This window comes from Mus musculus, chromosome 1 (assembly GCF_000001635.26).
Source record: "Mus musculus strain C57BL/6J chromosome 1, GRCm38.p6 C57BL/6J".
NCBI lineage: Eukaryota > Metazoa > Chordata > Mammalia > Rodentia > Muridae > Mus > Mus musculus.
Window position 1 is genome coordinate 10,103,119 of NC_000067.6, and position 14,529 is coordinate 10,117,647.

Below are 14,529 nucleotides of genomic sequence, written 5' to 3' on the forward strand. Positions count from 1 at the left end.
GTTTTGCCTGCATGAATGTGCAATGGTGCCAGATCCTTTGGAACTGGAATTACTGACAGTTGTAAGTTGCCACGTGGATGCTGGGAATTAAACTTGGGCCCTCTGGAGGAGCAGCAAGTGGGTGGTCTTAACCACTGACTCATCTCTCTAGCCCCTGTTTATGCAGTTTTAAAACTTGAATTCTATATAGGTCTGTTGCTGAGATTAGTGGTTTGGCCCAGTTTGTACATGCTAGACAAACACTACCAACTGAGCTAGGCATTATATATTTAATAGACACAGCAAGTCTATTGCTAGGTAATAAACCATCCCAAAGGTAGTGTTTTAAAATAAGAACTACATACTACTTTGTGGTTCTTAAGTGATTTTTGAGTGGCTTTCCTGGTTGTTTGTGTATGATACTTTAGCCCGGGATTGTTTTCCCCCATGGCTTCCATAGCTCAGGGGGCTTCAATTTCTTATCTTCAGATCTCTCCATAACATCCCCTCCTGTGCCATTGTGGTAGGCTTTCTTTTCAGTGAGTCCAGTGATCAGAGAAAATGCAGCTCATGTCTTTTGTGAATCAAACCCAGAAGTCTGGGATCAGCCCCTGCAGTGTCCTAATTGACATAACGCTGGCATAAGTTGATAAGGAGACCATTGTAAGGAAGAGACTTGAGTTCCACATTGTGAGGAAGGGCTGCTAAATAAAGAATTTCTGGATACACTTTAACACTGTATAATAAACATGCGTTTTTGTTAGTTGTTTTTAGGAGAGCTGATGGTTTGGGACAAATTTTACTCTGACTTGAATTTCACTAAGTTTGTTTTATACTAAAGAAATTCTGATTTCTGAATTGACAGTGGTTATGTTAATATGGCTTTTGACCAAATGTCAACCATTTATGTGTCCTTAACCTCTGTCCTAGTTTTGAGTTGATTTCATAGTTTCTTTATAGTTTTCAGTGAGGTTGCTTCAGAGCTGCAGTGATCATCCAGCCAATTCCAGCCTTTTCTTGCTTTTCCTGCTGATGTCCTATTTAAAAATGTATTGTTTAAGAGTAATTATAGAAATGTGTTTATTGAAATAAATGGATTATTTTTCCCTCTCAGCTGATTTGAATAGGATGCACAGACAGAATATAGATGCCTACCATAACCCAGATGCAAGAACATATGAAGATAAAAGGGCTGTTGTATCTATAGACCAAAATTTAGCCACTTCAAATGCTGAGAACCTAGAAGATTCTGCAAATAAAAACTCAGGTTTTTAATCATATTCTATATTTAAAAACAACTAATTTCCAATGCTGTTCAGTAACATTTCGTTTCTGTTCTGTTCTGATAAACTTCTTACTGAGACTTTGGTCACATTAGGAAGCATAATATATTTTCTTTCCAAAGAGAATAGGGAAAGGAGGCTTCTAACATGGCATGTTTCTTCCCCACTCTGAAGTTTGCTCTGCGTGTGTAGTTGCTGTTAACGTTCTTCTTTTGATACTTGAGGGGTCTTTCTTTGCACATATATACAGCACTGACTGCATCAGTGAGAAAGTATTTGGCCTGTTATCATAAATTATACAATAAATTAGTTTTTTGTTTTAAGTGATCACTTGCCCTCCACATTGTACAGAAAAAGAACTAACTAGACATTTAGTGTCGGGTCACATCTGTGTGGATGAGTGAAGCTGCCAGACGTTAAGCAGTGCCTTAAAGTTGCTGAGAGCTGAAATTACTCAGTATCTTACCACATAAGTGTGAATGTATTCTATACATTTTAAAATCAAAGCACATGTAGAAAATATACATTTTGCACTTTGTATTGGTGCTGATAAAAGACTTTACTATAAAATTTTGCTTTTGCTCGTTTTCAGTTTTATTGTTGTTTTGAATCTGCTTTTACATTTTCCTAGAAGGGCTGTGATGGTGACCTCAGTGGTCCCTTTAGGTCGGCACTTTGGAGACAGTGGTTTGCTATTTCTGTAGGCAGCCCTGTCCATTGTTCCTACTGTGCTGGGAGAGTGGTTCCACTGGGACCCACAGTAGACTTTTACTATTTGCGTCTTGCTTCAATTTTTGGAACTCTAAAATTGGAGCCTTTGATTTTGACAGTTATTAATTTCTTAATCTGAAAGAGTTCAGTGTATAGTAGGAACAACAAATACTTTTTCATGTGAATTGCTGCTCTTTATTGCTGCTCTTCTTGTCTGCTGCTTCTGAGATCTCCGTGCTGTGGCTCTCTGTTTCTGCATACACAGTAGTGTTTGCTGTTCTAAGCACGATTAAGTATTTCCTCTTTCTTGGGCATTTGCTTACGAGATACAGACCCCGGGGAATAAACAATCGCCAAGACACCCTTCCCAGCCTGATTGAGCGCGCCCAGCAGATTTGACCTGTCTAGTTTTTCTGTAGTATGCCAGGCTTCCCTCTGGTGGGGGCTAATGATAACTTTAAAAATATCTTAAAATATCAGTATCCTCATTTTATATGAATGGAAATTTTCTAGACTTTCTTTCCCTAAACTATTAACTAAACTAAATTTTGTCAATATAAGAAACTATCCAGCTGGGCGTGGTGGTGCATGCCTTTAATCCCACCACTCGGGAGGCAGAGGCAGAGGCAGGCAGATTTCTGAGTTCAAGGCTAGCCTGGTCTACAAAGTGAGTTCCAGGACAGCCAGGGTTACACAGAGAAACCATGTCTTGAAAAAAAACAGGAAAAAAAAAAAAAAAAGAAACTATCCAAGGCCACCTAATTGGTGCTATGCCATATAGATATGCATGAGTACTGAGAGGCCAAACCTACTCTTGGGACCGGACTCCATCTTAAAAGAAAAAAAGCCTGAGAACTTGGCCAGCAACTGAACACAAGCTACACCCAAGTTCCAGGTCCATACCCCAGAGTTACTCCCTAGCTGCTTCCCTAGCAACAGTCAATCAAAGATTAGTCTGATTGACTTAGATGTACTTTCAGAGCGTTTGTGATTGTTCATGGTTTTGCTTCAGAGCACGCACCTGTTGGCTTATGTTAGTCATACACCTAGATACTTGCCAGGCTGAAACCCCTCACTGGCTCGCCACTTTCTATAAAGCCTTGTTCTGTTGAGAGCTGGGGGCTCCCATTCTGCAGCATCAGAGATGGTGGTGTGGCCCAAGCTCAAGCTTAGAGACCCTAGTGCAATTGCATCGGAATCTGCTCTTTGGTGGTCTTCTGGGGTTTATGAACACTTCCTGGCACAACATATTTATTTGTGTGTATGAGTGTGTACACATATGTGTGCATGTATACATGTACATGTGCTGTTTAATATTTTTAAAAGGCTTTGGGAAACTTGGATATATTTCAGAGTTTTCCTAATTTATGCTTTTAAGCTTCATCCTCATTTGAGGTCTTAATTTGGCTTCTTTTTCCTTTTGTTATTTTTAGACAGTGTCTTACACTATGTAGTCCTGGTTGGTCTGGAACTCACTATGTCACCTGGCTAGTCTTAAACTCATAGAGACCTGCCAGCCTCTGCCCCCAGTGCTAGGGTTGAAGGTGTGGGCCACAGTTCTCAGTCTCGGTGGCCCTAGTACGCAATTTCCCCTTTTCTTTTGGTTAAGAGCTGGGACAGGTTCTCATTGTGAGGCTGGGACTACAGATGTGTGCCGCCCTACCTGACTCAGGCTATTAGTGTTTGTTTTGTTTTCTTTTTCTTTTTCCTTATGGCTCCTAAGTGAACTGCTATGAAATCTAATACTAGTTTGGCTTCAGTTGTTTTTGTGTGGTTACTAAGGTATCTAGTCACATGTCTATTTTCTAATAGTACTAGTTCCCTGTAGTTGTGAGAAAAGTTCTCCCCCTAAAGGATTTATTTCATCCATATTTCTTTCCTTTAGTTGTTACAAAAATTCAAATTTTGAGGGAAATTAAGGTAAAAGATAGTGTTTTCTACAGTGCCGAGATTTAAGAGAACCTTTATAGAACAGGTTTCTAGGGGAAAAAGTTCTCATAATTTTCAAGTCTTGATGTGACTTTCCATGAATTCAGTCAACTAAACATTAATGAATTTAAATACAAAGGGAGAGCAGAGCTGAACTGCTAAATGCCGGTCCTGTAAGAGATGTAAGTTGATAAATGTCGTCCTACGTGAGATGACCCAAGCAGAGATTAGATGTTGTAAGTTGATAGTAATAAGACTGAGTCAGCAGCTGGGTGTGGGGATGCATGTCCCTTAGACGGAGGCAGGAAGATTGCTGCAGATTAAGGCTAGCCTCGTCTACATAGTGATTTCAGAGCAGTCATGGACACATAACATACTAAGACCCTGTTTCAGCAAACTAAACCAACCAACCAATCAAACAGCAAAAGCAATAAATCAATAATTTAAGAATCATATAAAAATTTATGTGAGATTTAAATTGTCATTTTTTTTTCTTTCTGCATTCAAAGAGATGTCTAGGGAATGATTGTTTTTCAAATAGCTTTTCTGAAACAATATCTTCCCTTTGAGACTATATAATGCTATTTATAAGGAGCATACACTACAGCAAACTAATGCTACATGTGTATCCCTTTAAAAAGTACTCTGTATGTGCTTCAGATAGAACCCAAGGCTTTGTGCACGCCAGGAAAGCACTAATTTCAGCAGGTTTTTATTTTATTTTATTTTATTTTTTATTTTTTGGGTTTTTTGAGTCAGGGTTTCTCTGTGTAGCCCTGGCTGTCCTGGAACTCACTCTGTAGACCAGGCTGGCCTCGAACTCAGAAATCCACCTGCCTCTGCCTCCCAAGTGCTGGGATTAAAGGCATGCGCCACCACGCCCGGCTAATTTCAGCAGTTTTAAGAGTCAATCCTATTATTACTATTATTAGTTTTTTTTTCCTCTTATTTTTTTTTCCTCCTTCAATTGTGGGAATTGAATCCAAGGCCTTCCAATGCTAAGCCCTGCCACTGCACTGTATTTCCAACCCCTCAGGAATATTCCTAAGTAGAGGATATTCATGTACATTTTTCTATCATGACCAATACTGTACAGCCTGTGCTGTGAGGCCATGTTCAGGCTTGCACATTCCGTTGGTGTCTTACACTGCTCTGGACAGGACTTCCAGCCCCTCACTTTCTGACTGCTTTCTCTTGCTGTCCTCTGTGTCCTCTCCCACTCTTATCTCACCTTCTGCTTTTGCCTTAACCTCACGACTGGTGTATGTAATACTTCTTTTCATAATGTGGACTTATTAGCTGACTGTTTTTTTCCTAATTGTGTGTTTTTGCAAATTGTCTTTTGAAGGTCCTTTGCAAACACAAAGCTCTCCTTTTGCCCGGGGAAACACATTTGGTGAGCCACTCAGCGAGCTTCAGATTAAACAGCAAGAATTATACAAGAATTTTCTTCGTTTTCAGGTGAAAGCCTTGTTTGGTTATAGTTCCATCTCTTAATGGCTATAATAATAAACTAAACTTGCAAGAATTTTATTCATTGTGTACTAATTTCTAAAATGCTATGCAGTTAACCAAAATGTTTAGTTTCTATCAGGTACAGGTATTGCTAAAACCACATTGTTCAAATCAGAATCTTTTCTAAACTTCATTGGAAGATCAATAGTTGGTAAAGCAATGAATGCTGAGATTTCTAAAATCCACTTCAGAAATATAGGGAGAATCTTTGTATATGCTTGTTAGGGAAGAAAATTAAGCCCCGTCTCTCCTAACAGATGTGATATCATTGGCTCAGTACAGATAATAATAAACAGAAGTTACATTTCAGCTGAGTTTGGTGGAACAGGCCTGTAATTTCAGCACTGACTAATAAGCAGGAGGACTGAGAATTCAAGGCCAGTCAGGGTCTCAGGAAACAAAGCATTTACATATAATATAATGATATTGTGCAGTTAAATGGCCCTTTTTGTATTAAACAGGTAGCATTACAGTAGTGAAATATTCAAAGTATTCCCAAAGAAGGCACTTAAGCATTGGCTTCTCACTGAGAAGAAGATGGAGTCAGATGACTGGGGTGTCTGCTCAGAAGGGACTTGGGTTTCTCTACACGTATACACGGACATCTCAGTGTGGTCTGAAAACATTTTTTCCTTTTGTATAAATTTTTTTTACTGGGGGACTGGGTAGAGCAGAGCATGGGTGTCTTATCAGAGCAGTGAATGTCTGCAGGGAAATACCTTACAGAGCATGTGACAGATAACAGAGCCTCACAGATGTCAGACACTCTCAGGTCAGCAGGTTGAGTGTGGTGCAGAGTCAGCAGTGGTAATTCTGTTACCATGACAACAGCAACTCAAAATGTAAGTTATTTTCTAAGTTTATTTAACACATCTACCATGGGGTAAGGTACAATTATCAGATGTTTTTAAATCACTTTATTGTTCACAAAATACTTTTACATGTATAGGATGTTGTCTTAGTCAGGGCTTCTATTCCTGCACAAACATCATGACCAAGAAGCAGTTGGGGAGGAGAGGGTTTATTTAGCTTACACTTTTGCTCTTTATCACCAAAGGAAGTCAGGACTGGAACTCAAGCAGGTCAGGAAGCAGGAGCTGATGCAGAGGCCATGGAGGGATGTTCTTTACTGGCTTGCTTCCCCTGCTTGCTCAGCCTGCTCTCTTTTAGAACTAAGATTACCAGCCCAGAGATGGTCCCACCCACAAGGGGCCTTTCCCCCTTGGTCACTAATTGAGAAAATGCCTTACAGTTGGATCTCATGGAGGCATTTCCTCAACTGAAGCTCCTTTCTCTGTGATAACCCCCGCCTGTGTCAAGTTGACACAAAACTAGCCAGTACAGATGTTATTACATGTTAGATTCTCTAGAGACAGTATCTCTATTTTAGGACCTGCAGCTAAATCACAGATGGAGTTTCTAACTTATGAAGCCTGTCTTTGGGTAGTGCAGTCTCATCTATGGGGTCACTAGGAAGTCTTTCCCTCTGCAAAGCCACTGACAGCGAGGAGACTGCAACCGTTACTTTGATCCCTCAGCACTCTTCTTTGTGAGTCCTTAGTGCACTTATGAGTAGAGAACTCTGGTTTTGTTGTTTTGTTTTTGAAAAAGGGTTTCTCTGTGTAACAGCCCTGACTTTCATGGAACTCACTCTGTCTCTTGGGTTCTGGGATTAAAGGTGTATGCCACCACTGCCCTACCGAATATATTACTGTTTCTTAGTGGTCTCAAAATCCTTTTTATTTTCAGTTACAAATCCTATAGAATTCTAAGCAGCTGAATGGTATTTATTGTTACTATCGGTAATATCCTATAGACAATATCTAAAGCTTAAGAATTGAAATAAATGTTTTAAAATGTTCAGAAAAGAAGCTTTAGCCAAGGATTTGCACAAATAAATAAGAGTCAACTTAATGTATCAGAAGCCTTGCTGCTATTCAAATTGAGTAAGTAACATTTATGAGTGAATTTTAAGTATAGGTTTAAAAATAAATTAAAAAATTTTAATAATTCAGTGGAAAGAAATTAATGAAAAATTGGAACATCTCATAGAGTACTTTTGTGTTATATAGTTTGAAAACTCACCTAGAGGATAATTTTCTCCTTTTTAAAAACACTTAGCATTTCTGATGGTACTGGCCTGTGTCTGTTAGGTGTGCGGTCTGTCAGTGCTTACATTGGCAGTACTTGATTGAATGTAGCAGGTACCTACTCTCTGTAATTTTATTGTTTGTTCTTTCTCATGGAAGAAGGAAAAGATAGGCCGGGTTCGGGCCTGACACAGTGCTCTCTCTGGATTTGGTACACTTGTGGTTGTCTACACTTTGCTTGATATTGAATGTCTGGCTTCACATTAGCTGTCATAAGTATCAGGAGAGGCTGTAGTTGGTAACTCATAGTTCATGTAGGAAGATTCAAGTTCTCGTTGTACAGAACACTGTCAGCATGCAGCCTTAAAGCTACAGGAGTTCAATGGCATAAAAATACCTCCTGTAGGAAAAATGTAAAACCCAGCATGACACAGTCTCACAAGAACTCCCTGTTCCTTTTCCTCATACACACTTCCTAGATGATCCCTGCATCAACAGGACTGCCTAAGCAACACCCGGACAAGAACAGCACCAGGAGACATATTGACACAGAAGGGCAAACTATCAAGGGGCCTCACCCCTAGACAGAGAATTACAGGCAACTAAGGAATGTTGAGAACAGGAGAAATTAGCTTCCTTAGGGAAGAGCATGTCAGCTGCTTATCCAATCCCAAGTGCTCAGCCCTGAAATCATATACATACAAGCAGCATTATATGGACTGAGCACGATTGTGTCTCTGTGTGTGTACATATATAATATATATCATGAATTTGAGAGAATAGGGGGTGGGAGGGAGGAAAGAGAAAATGGTGTAATTTCATTTTAATTAAAAAATATTTGAACAAAAGATCTATAGACAATGTTAATAATTGTAATCTAAATAATTATAATCTATAAGGATAGCCTTAAACTGATCATAAGTATCCAATAGCAGATGGGCCTGGTGGTGTACACCTGTAATCCTAGCACTTGAAAGGCTAAGGCAAGAGGATCACCCTAAGTTTAAGGCCATCCTGGGGTCACTTAGGGACTTCAAGGGTAACCGCAGAGTGAAAGTTTGTTTCAGAACACTAGAAGATTAATAGTTTTATTTATTTACTTTTGTACTGTTTCCTAGGGCTTCCTCCTGTCCATATGCTCTACTTTAGAATATTCTCTCACTGTGTTCTCGGTGGATCTCAGGATTAGTGGAGACGAGTGTAATTCTGGCACCCTCTGGTTCTTTGTTCATCCTCTGTACACACCCGGGAGGGAGCAGGACCTGTGTGTTCTGAGCGTAGGCCTGCCCCTGCGCTGCTTCCCAATACTTGGGATTTTACCTGCCAGTGGGCAGAAAAGCACTGTGAGGAAACGACTCTTTGTAAAGAGGCTAACACACTCAGCTAACTCCCGTGTGGGGACTCTCTTCACGGTCAAGCACATTGACGTGCAGTAGGAATCAATCATCCAAGCACAGAGATATCCTCAGCACCTTCTGAGCAGAAAACACTAGTGTGCCCCTTATACCTTCTCATTAACCCTTGAGCACTCAATAACTCTTGCTAGGTGAGAAAATTGAGTTCCAGCCCCATTTCCCAAGTTCACACAATACAGATTAAGCAGAGATGAATTTGAGTAGTAGCTTTTAACAGTATCTTGTATCCTTCCAAGTAAAATACAGGATACCCAAAAAATCGAGAACTTGGCAAATAGAAGGCATCCAGAAGAAAGTGATGTTGTAACTCATCAGTAGGTGAGCAGGATAATCACTAAGTCCAATTCTTTAGATTGAGGAAAAGAGACAAAGAGAAGAAGCCGAGCGCGAGAAGCTGAGAGTTGCTGAAGAGAAGGAAGAAAAGCGGCTTGCGGAGCAGAGGGCAAGGATTCAGCAAGAGTATGAGGAGGAGCAGGAGCGGAGGAGGGAGAAGGAGGAGGAGGTGTGTCTGTTTCTCCAGCCAAAGTGAAAGAGTTTTGGTGACTTGAGAAGATGCGCGGTAGTGTATGAGATAATTGATATTTTGAAATCCATTTTTAAAGTGCCCTATTGTTGTCTACGTTGTGTATTATTTTAATTTAAGAAAGAGACAAACTGTTTTTAAACTCTAGGCTAATAAAAGATGTCTACTATTTTATTAAATAGATAGATAGTATCTTCGTTTTGTAAAACACTATCTTTTATATATTCAACTTTACTTCTTTTAGACAAAGTAACATATTTTTAAACGTTCAGCAAATGCATGCAAGACGTGTGTCTTTTTTAAATTTTAAAGCAAAGGTTGAAAAATGAAGAACTTATTCGGTTAGCTGAAGAGAGGCGAAAGGAAGCGGAAAGAAAGAAGAAAGAGGAGGAAGAAAAACATAACTTGCAACTTCAGCATTACTATGAGAGAGAAAATATTATCGGAGATGAAACAAAGGTATGTCTTGGACAGAGGCATGTCGGGCCTGGGGTTCTGGCCTGGCAGGGTGGGAGTAGTTAGAGACGGGAGAAAGGAGGGCTTCAACTGTATATGGGCACTGTCTTGTTCCTGTGGTCGGTCCCATGTTCAGCTCTGCTGCCTGAGATACAGTCTGTAGAGCAGAGCCATGTGCACTGTGGGCTCACAGCAGCTTGCCAGAGTGACTGACTGACAAATATACCAACAAAAATATTGCCCTTGAATTTCATTTACCTAGTGATTCATTTTTTATGTATTAGCTTGTAAATGAGATGTAATCCACCAAAAAGACTGCTTTTGGAGTCACTGTTTTTGGTGCATAGGGCTGGCATTAAGAGTTGAGTACATGAATCAGAAGTTGCAATTATTAGACAGGACTTTCATCTCCAGAAACCTAATTTGATCTTAGACACCTGAAAGAATTTGACTGTTTTATAAAGAGTATTTTATTAAAAGCAAAAGTAATCTGATCTTCTTAAATAGTTGTGACTATTGAGTATAGAGTGTATGTGTGTATGTATATATACATATATATGTACAGAAATCATTTTTTTTTCAGCACTTGAGACAGCCTTCTCCTGTAGTTCCTGCTCTTCAGAACAAAATTGCAAGCAAACTCCAAAGACCTCCTTCAGTCGACACCATCATAAGTTCCTTCATTCACGTACATACTTTTTTCTCAGGGTTAATCTTGAGTTATGTGGGATGGGTACTTTATGGGGGCTTCATTAGTTTGCATGTTGCTGTAGTTGTGACTGATAGCACTTGCTGTCCTAAAGCTCGGTTCTTAAGGAAGCCACAGTCTGTTAAACCAAGTTCATGGTTTGTCACAGCTCCACAGGAACACCAGTGTGTTGTTCTTGTCATTGTTGTCATGTATTTGTTTTGAGTCATGGTCTCATTCTGTAGCCTTGGTTGTTCTGGAATTTGTTATATAGACTAAGCTGGCCTCCAGCCCACAGACAACTGCTCAACTCTGCCTTCCATGTGCTGGGATTAAAGTTCACTATCTTGCCTCGCTAAGAAAGTCTTGGAAGAAGTATGTTCTAACTAGCTGTAGTTGTACTTGCGGATTCCCATATGTTTAGATGGATCTACAGTTATGAAAGGAAGCTAGGAAGGTTGGACTTTGAGTATCTGCAAACTCAAAGGTGGGGCAAGCCAGCTAAAGAACCTGTGGTTTGGTTTGGCCTGGCCTGATAGTGCCTTTGTGTAAAGGCAGCTGGGAATGGAGATGCTATGCCGTGCTGGGGTGGGGAGGCTTGTGCACTTTGTGTTCCTCCATGGGCTTGTGGATTGCACACATGTGATCTACCAGAATAAGCATAGAAGTGATCTAGGAACATTTTCTTGAGTTGTACTTGTGACAGTCTGATTCATTTGTTCTGTGGTTGAAAATGCATGGGGATCCTTGGATCAAGGAGACGATCCTTGTTCAAGAAGAGTGTGGGCACTTGAGCTTGAGTAATGTTCTCCTGGGCAGGGAAGACTAAACACAGACAAGATGCTTTCGTGAAAGTCCAAATGTGAGATTAAGGACTTAGGGTGGTAAGAGGTCAGGGATACTTTTCAGGTTTCTGGTGATGGTTTTACAGAGTTGGAGTTTGAAAATTGAGTTGTGGCTGAGGCAGACATTTTGGATTGGATTTGTAGCTTGATGCTTACTAAATTAATGTGATTGTACAGGTATGTATATAGAGGAGTAAAAAGGGCTGAGGAGTCTGGAGAGATGGCTTAGTGGTTAAGAGCACTGGCTTTTTTTCCAGAGGTCCTGAGTTCAATTCCCAGCAATCTCATGGTGACTTACAACCATCTGTAATGGGATCCAATGCCGCCCTCTGGTGTGTCTGAGGAGAACCACAATTACTCACATACTTAAATAAATCTTTAAGTTTGAGGAAATGACCAGTGTGTGAGCAACAGAGGGGAGCTGCAGACAGAAATTGTCAGCCGTGCTAGTCGTTACTCACCAAGGACATTCAAGATAGAATCGCCCACTGAGTCTGAGTATGTGACTTGGGGACACTTGAAAGGACCAGAATCAGCACAAGACACCCCAAGACCAAGTTCTTAAGCACAAAGGAGAGTCATTTGCCCCAGAGGGACAAAGAGCAGTGAATAAGAATCAGAGACAGCAGAGAGAGGATGAAGAAGAGGGGAGGGAACAAGGGAGAGGGGGAAGGGTGATTCGTTCCAGAGTGGGAGACAAGGGACTGCCTCAGGATAGAAGAGTCAGAAGTGGACCATAGCGAAATAGCAGTTTATAAAGGTAAAAGGGGAAACCTGTGTTAGGGTGAGGTGTTTAATTGTAATTGGGCATGTTAATTAGGTGAGCCAAAGGGGGCTTTTGATTGCTGGACTTCAATACTTTGATAGCTGGACCTTGGTAGTTAGCCTCAGGAGGAGAAGTGGCCGAATAAGGGAACAGTCCTTGGTGGCTAGCTTTAGGAATGCAATCTAGTGATGCATTCCTAAATGCATGGGAATGGGGGAAAAGGATAAGGCTTGCCAGAGCCATGTTTGCCATGCTTGGGATGGCTAGAGTCCCTCCTATCACTTTATTTGTTAAGGGTAGTCCCAGTGAAGCAGTGGGTGTGGAGGCTGGGAGTAAGGAGGTAGACCCCAGAAACATGCCTTGATTATTCTTTTCTCAAGAGAACAGTAAGTACACTTAACTGCTGAGCCATCTCTCAGACCCTGTGAAGCCTAGTTGTGAAGGGAAGATGCTGATGGACAGTTGATGGTGAAGCGGGGCCGGGGGAGCTTTGTGCATGGGCTGGGAGGATCACACTTAGAAGAGTAAACATCAGAGTGGTAGGAGACGGGAGGCACTTAACAGTACAGCAGACACACAGGGATTAACATTGGTCAGAGGCAAGGGGCCTTCCATATGCTTTACAGTGTAGAGGCTGCTTGCCTTTTATACTTAGGAATAGGGACGAGACTCTGACTGTGCCTGTCCTGTTGGCCACAGGAAAGCTCCATGTCCCGGGCACAGTCTCCTCCAGTGCCTGCAAGGAAGAACCAACTCCGTGCAGAAGGTGGGTTGGACGTCTATAAATGAGAGTTCAGAAATGACGGGCAAAGTGCTGTGCTCTGTGCCCCCAACCCCCACATCTTGCATTAGTGGCCGTGAGCCCCCCTGCACACAGACTTTCAGCGGCTTTTCACAGTTCACTTGCATTCTTGCTTTTGTGTTCACACAGGGTACTGTGTGATTGATTATACAGCCACCAGGACATCAGCCTTCAAAGTGCAATGCACTCCTGTTGTGCCCTTTACAATTGCCCTTTGTAGGCCCAGCAACATCTCCCTATCGCAGACTGTGGATCTTAATGCTGTACTTTATGATGTGTATGTGTGTAAACACACAGAAGTATCCTCCATAAACATTTCTCTGAGCAGTTTAGCTTTATGAAAAGCCAGGTTGTGTTTGGTAATTAATCTCTTCTCTTCTCTTCTCTTCTCTTCTCTTCTCTTCTCTTCTCTTCTCTTCTCTTCTCTTCTCTTCTCTTCTCTTCTCTTCTCTTCTCTTCTCTTCTCTTCTCTCTTCTCTATGGGAATTTGCAGAGGAGAAAAAAAATGTGATTATGGAGTTATCAGAAATGAGGAAGCAGCTCCGGAGCGAGGAGAGGCGTTTGCAGGGGCGGCTGCTGCACCTGGACAGTGACGACGAGATCCCCATGAGGTGCTTCTGCGCATCTTCCTGGAGTTGGATTGCTTCATCTCAGAGCCTCCTGCTCCCTCCTGTGTCCTCTAAAAGTCAGATGTAGAAATGTAGTTCCTTGAGGAAAATAATGACAGCAGTGGGAAACTCATTAGGATGATTGCACAGTGTGGTTTATGACTGTGTGGATTGTGTGTTGTGTACTCATTTCCTGGCAAGACATAGCTCGCGTTTTTGTCAGAGGTCTCAACTTCTCTAAAGCCAGGACTCTGTAGGTTAGCCCTAGCAAGAGCAAAGACAGCATGGGTTAGGTTAGAATTAGGCTAACGTCACAAGCATCTGTTAAACACATAACTGATAGAATCTTAAATATGTGTCAGAGACATTGGCTCTTAATTCTCATTTCATAGAGCAGCTTCACAGAAGAAAGTCCTCATTTCACAGCATTATCAAGCTCTCTGTGAGCAAGGCAAATGTTACAGACCACTTACAAATGAGGTCTAATAACCCAATTATAAAAGGTTAAATTATTTACTTACTAGAATTATGGAAACTAGAAAGGGTCCAAATGTAAAAGACTCCTAGAAGTTGCTTTTGGTGATTATTCCAATGAGTCTTTGTGTGTGCATGCATATATATATATATATATATATATATATATATATATATATATATATATATATATACACTTATATTTAATCCATGTAAAAAATATATTTAATTCATGTAAAAAAAATCGGCCTGTCACCCAGACACATTGTAAAACAACATTGCTAGTACATACAGAGAAGCACTTTGAAAAGCCAGCCAGCTGTAGCCCAGGCATGTATGGAGCTGGGCCTCCTTTAGGCATTTTAACCATATTTGCACATTGAACACTTCAGGAATGCCTTGGAGGGTTCACACTTCATCAGGATCATGCTCCTTTCCATTCCCT

General features: G+C 41.0%; 1 protein-coding gene across 20 annotated transcripts in view; it reads left to right on the forward strand.

Moving 5' to 3' along the window:
• Window positions 1–14,529, forward strand: part of Cspp1 (centrosome and spindle pole associated protein 1) — a 98,656-nt gene that overhangs the window by 65,003 nt on the left and 19,124 nt on the right. For 9 of the 20 annotated variants that reach the window (XM_006495479.4, XM_006495485.4, XM_030252689.1 and 6 more), the window contains 7 exons: window positions 1,094–1,246; window positions 5,251–5,363; window positions 9,275–9,424; window positions 9,758–9,904; window positions 10,485–10,589; window positions 12,900–12,966; window positions 13,496–13,613. In XM_006495479.4, the coding sequence (XP_006495542.3) occupies window positions 1,094–1,246; window positions 5,251–5,363; window positions 9,275–9,424; window positions 9,758–9,904; window positions 10,485–10,589; window positions 12,900–12,966; window positions 13,496–13,613 (853 nt within the window). Of the gene's footprint in view, window positions 1–1,093; window positions 1,247–5,250; window positions 5,364–9,274; window positions 9,487–9,757; window positions 9,905–10,484; window positions 10,590–12,899; window positions 12,967–13,495; window positions 13,614–14,529 lie in introns of those variants that run through there. The other 11 variants (XM_006495481.4, XM_030252691.1, XM_030252675.1 and 8 more) reach the window with 4 other exon arrangements.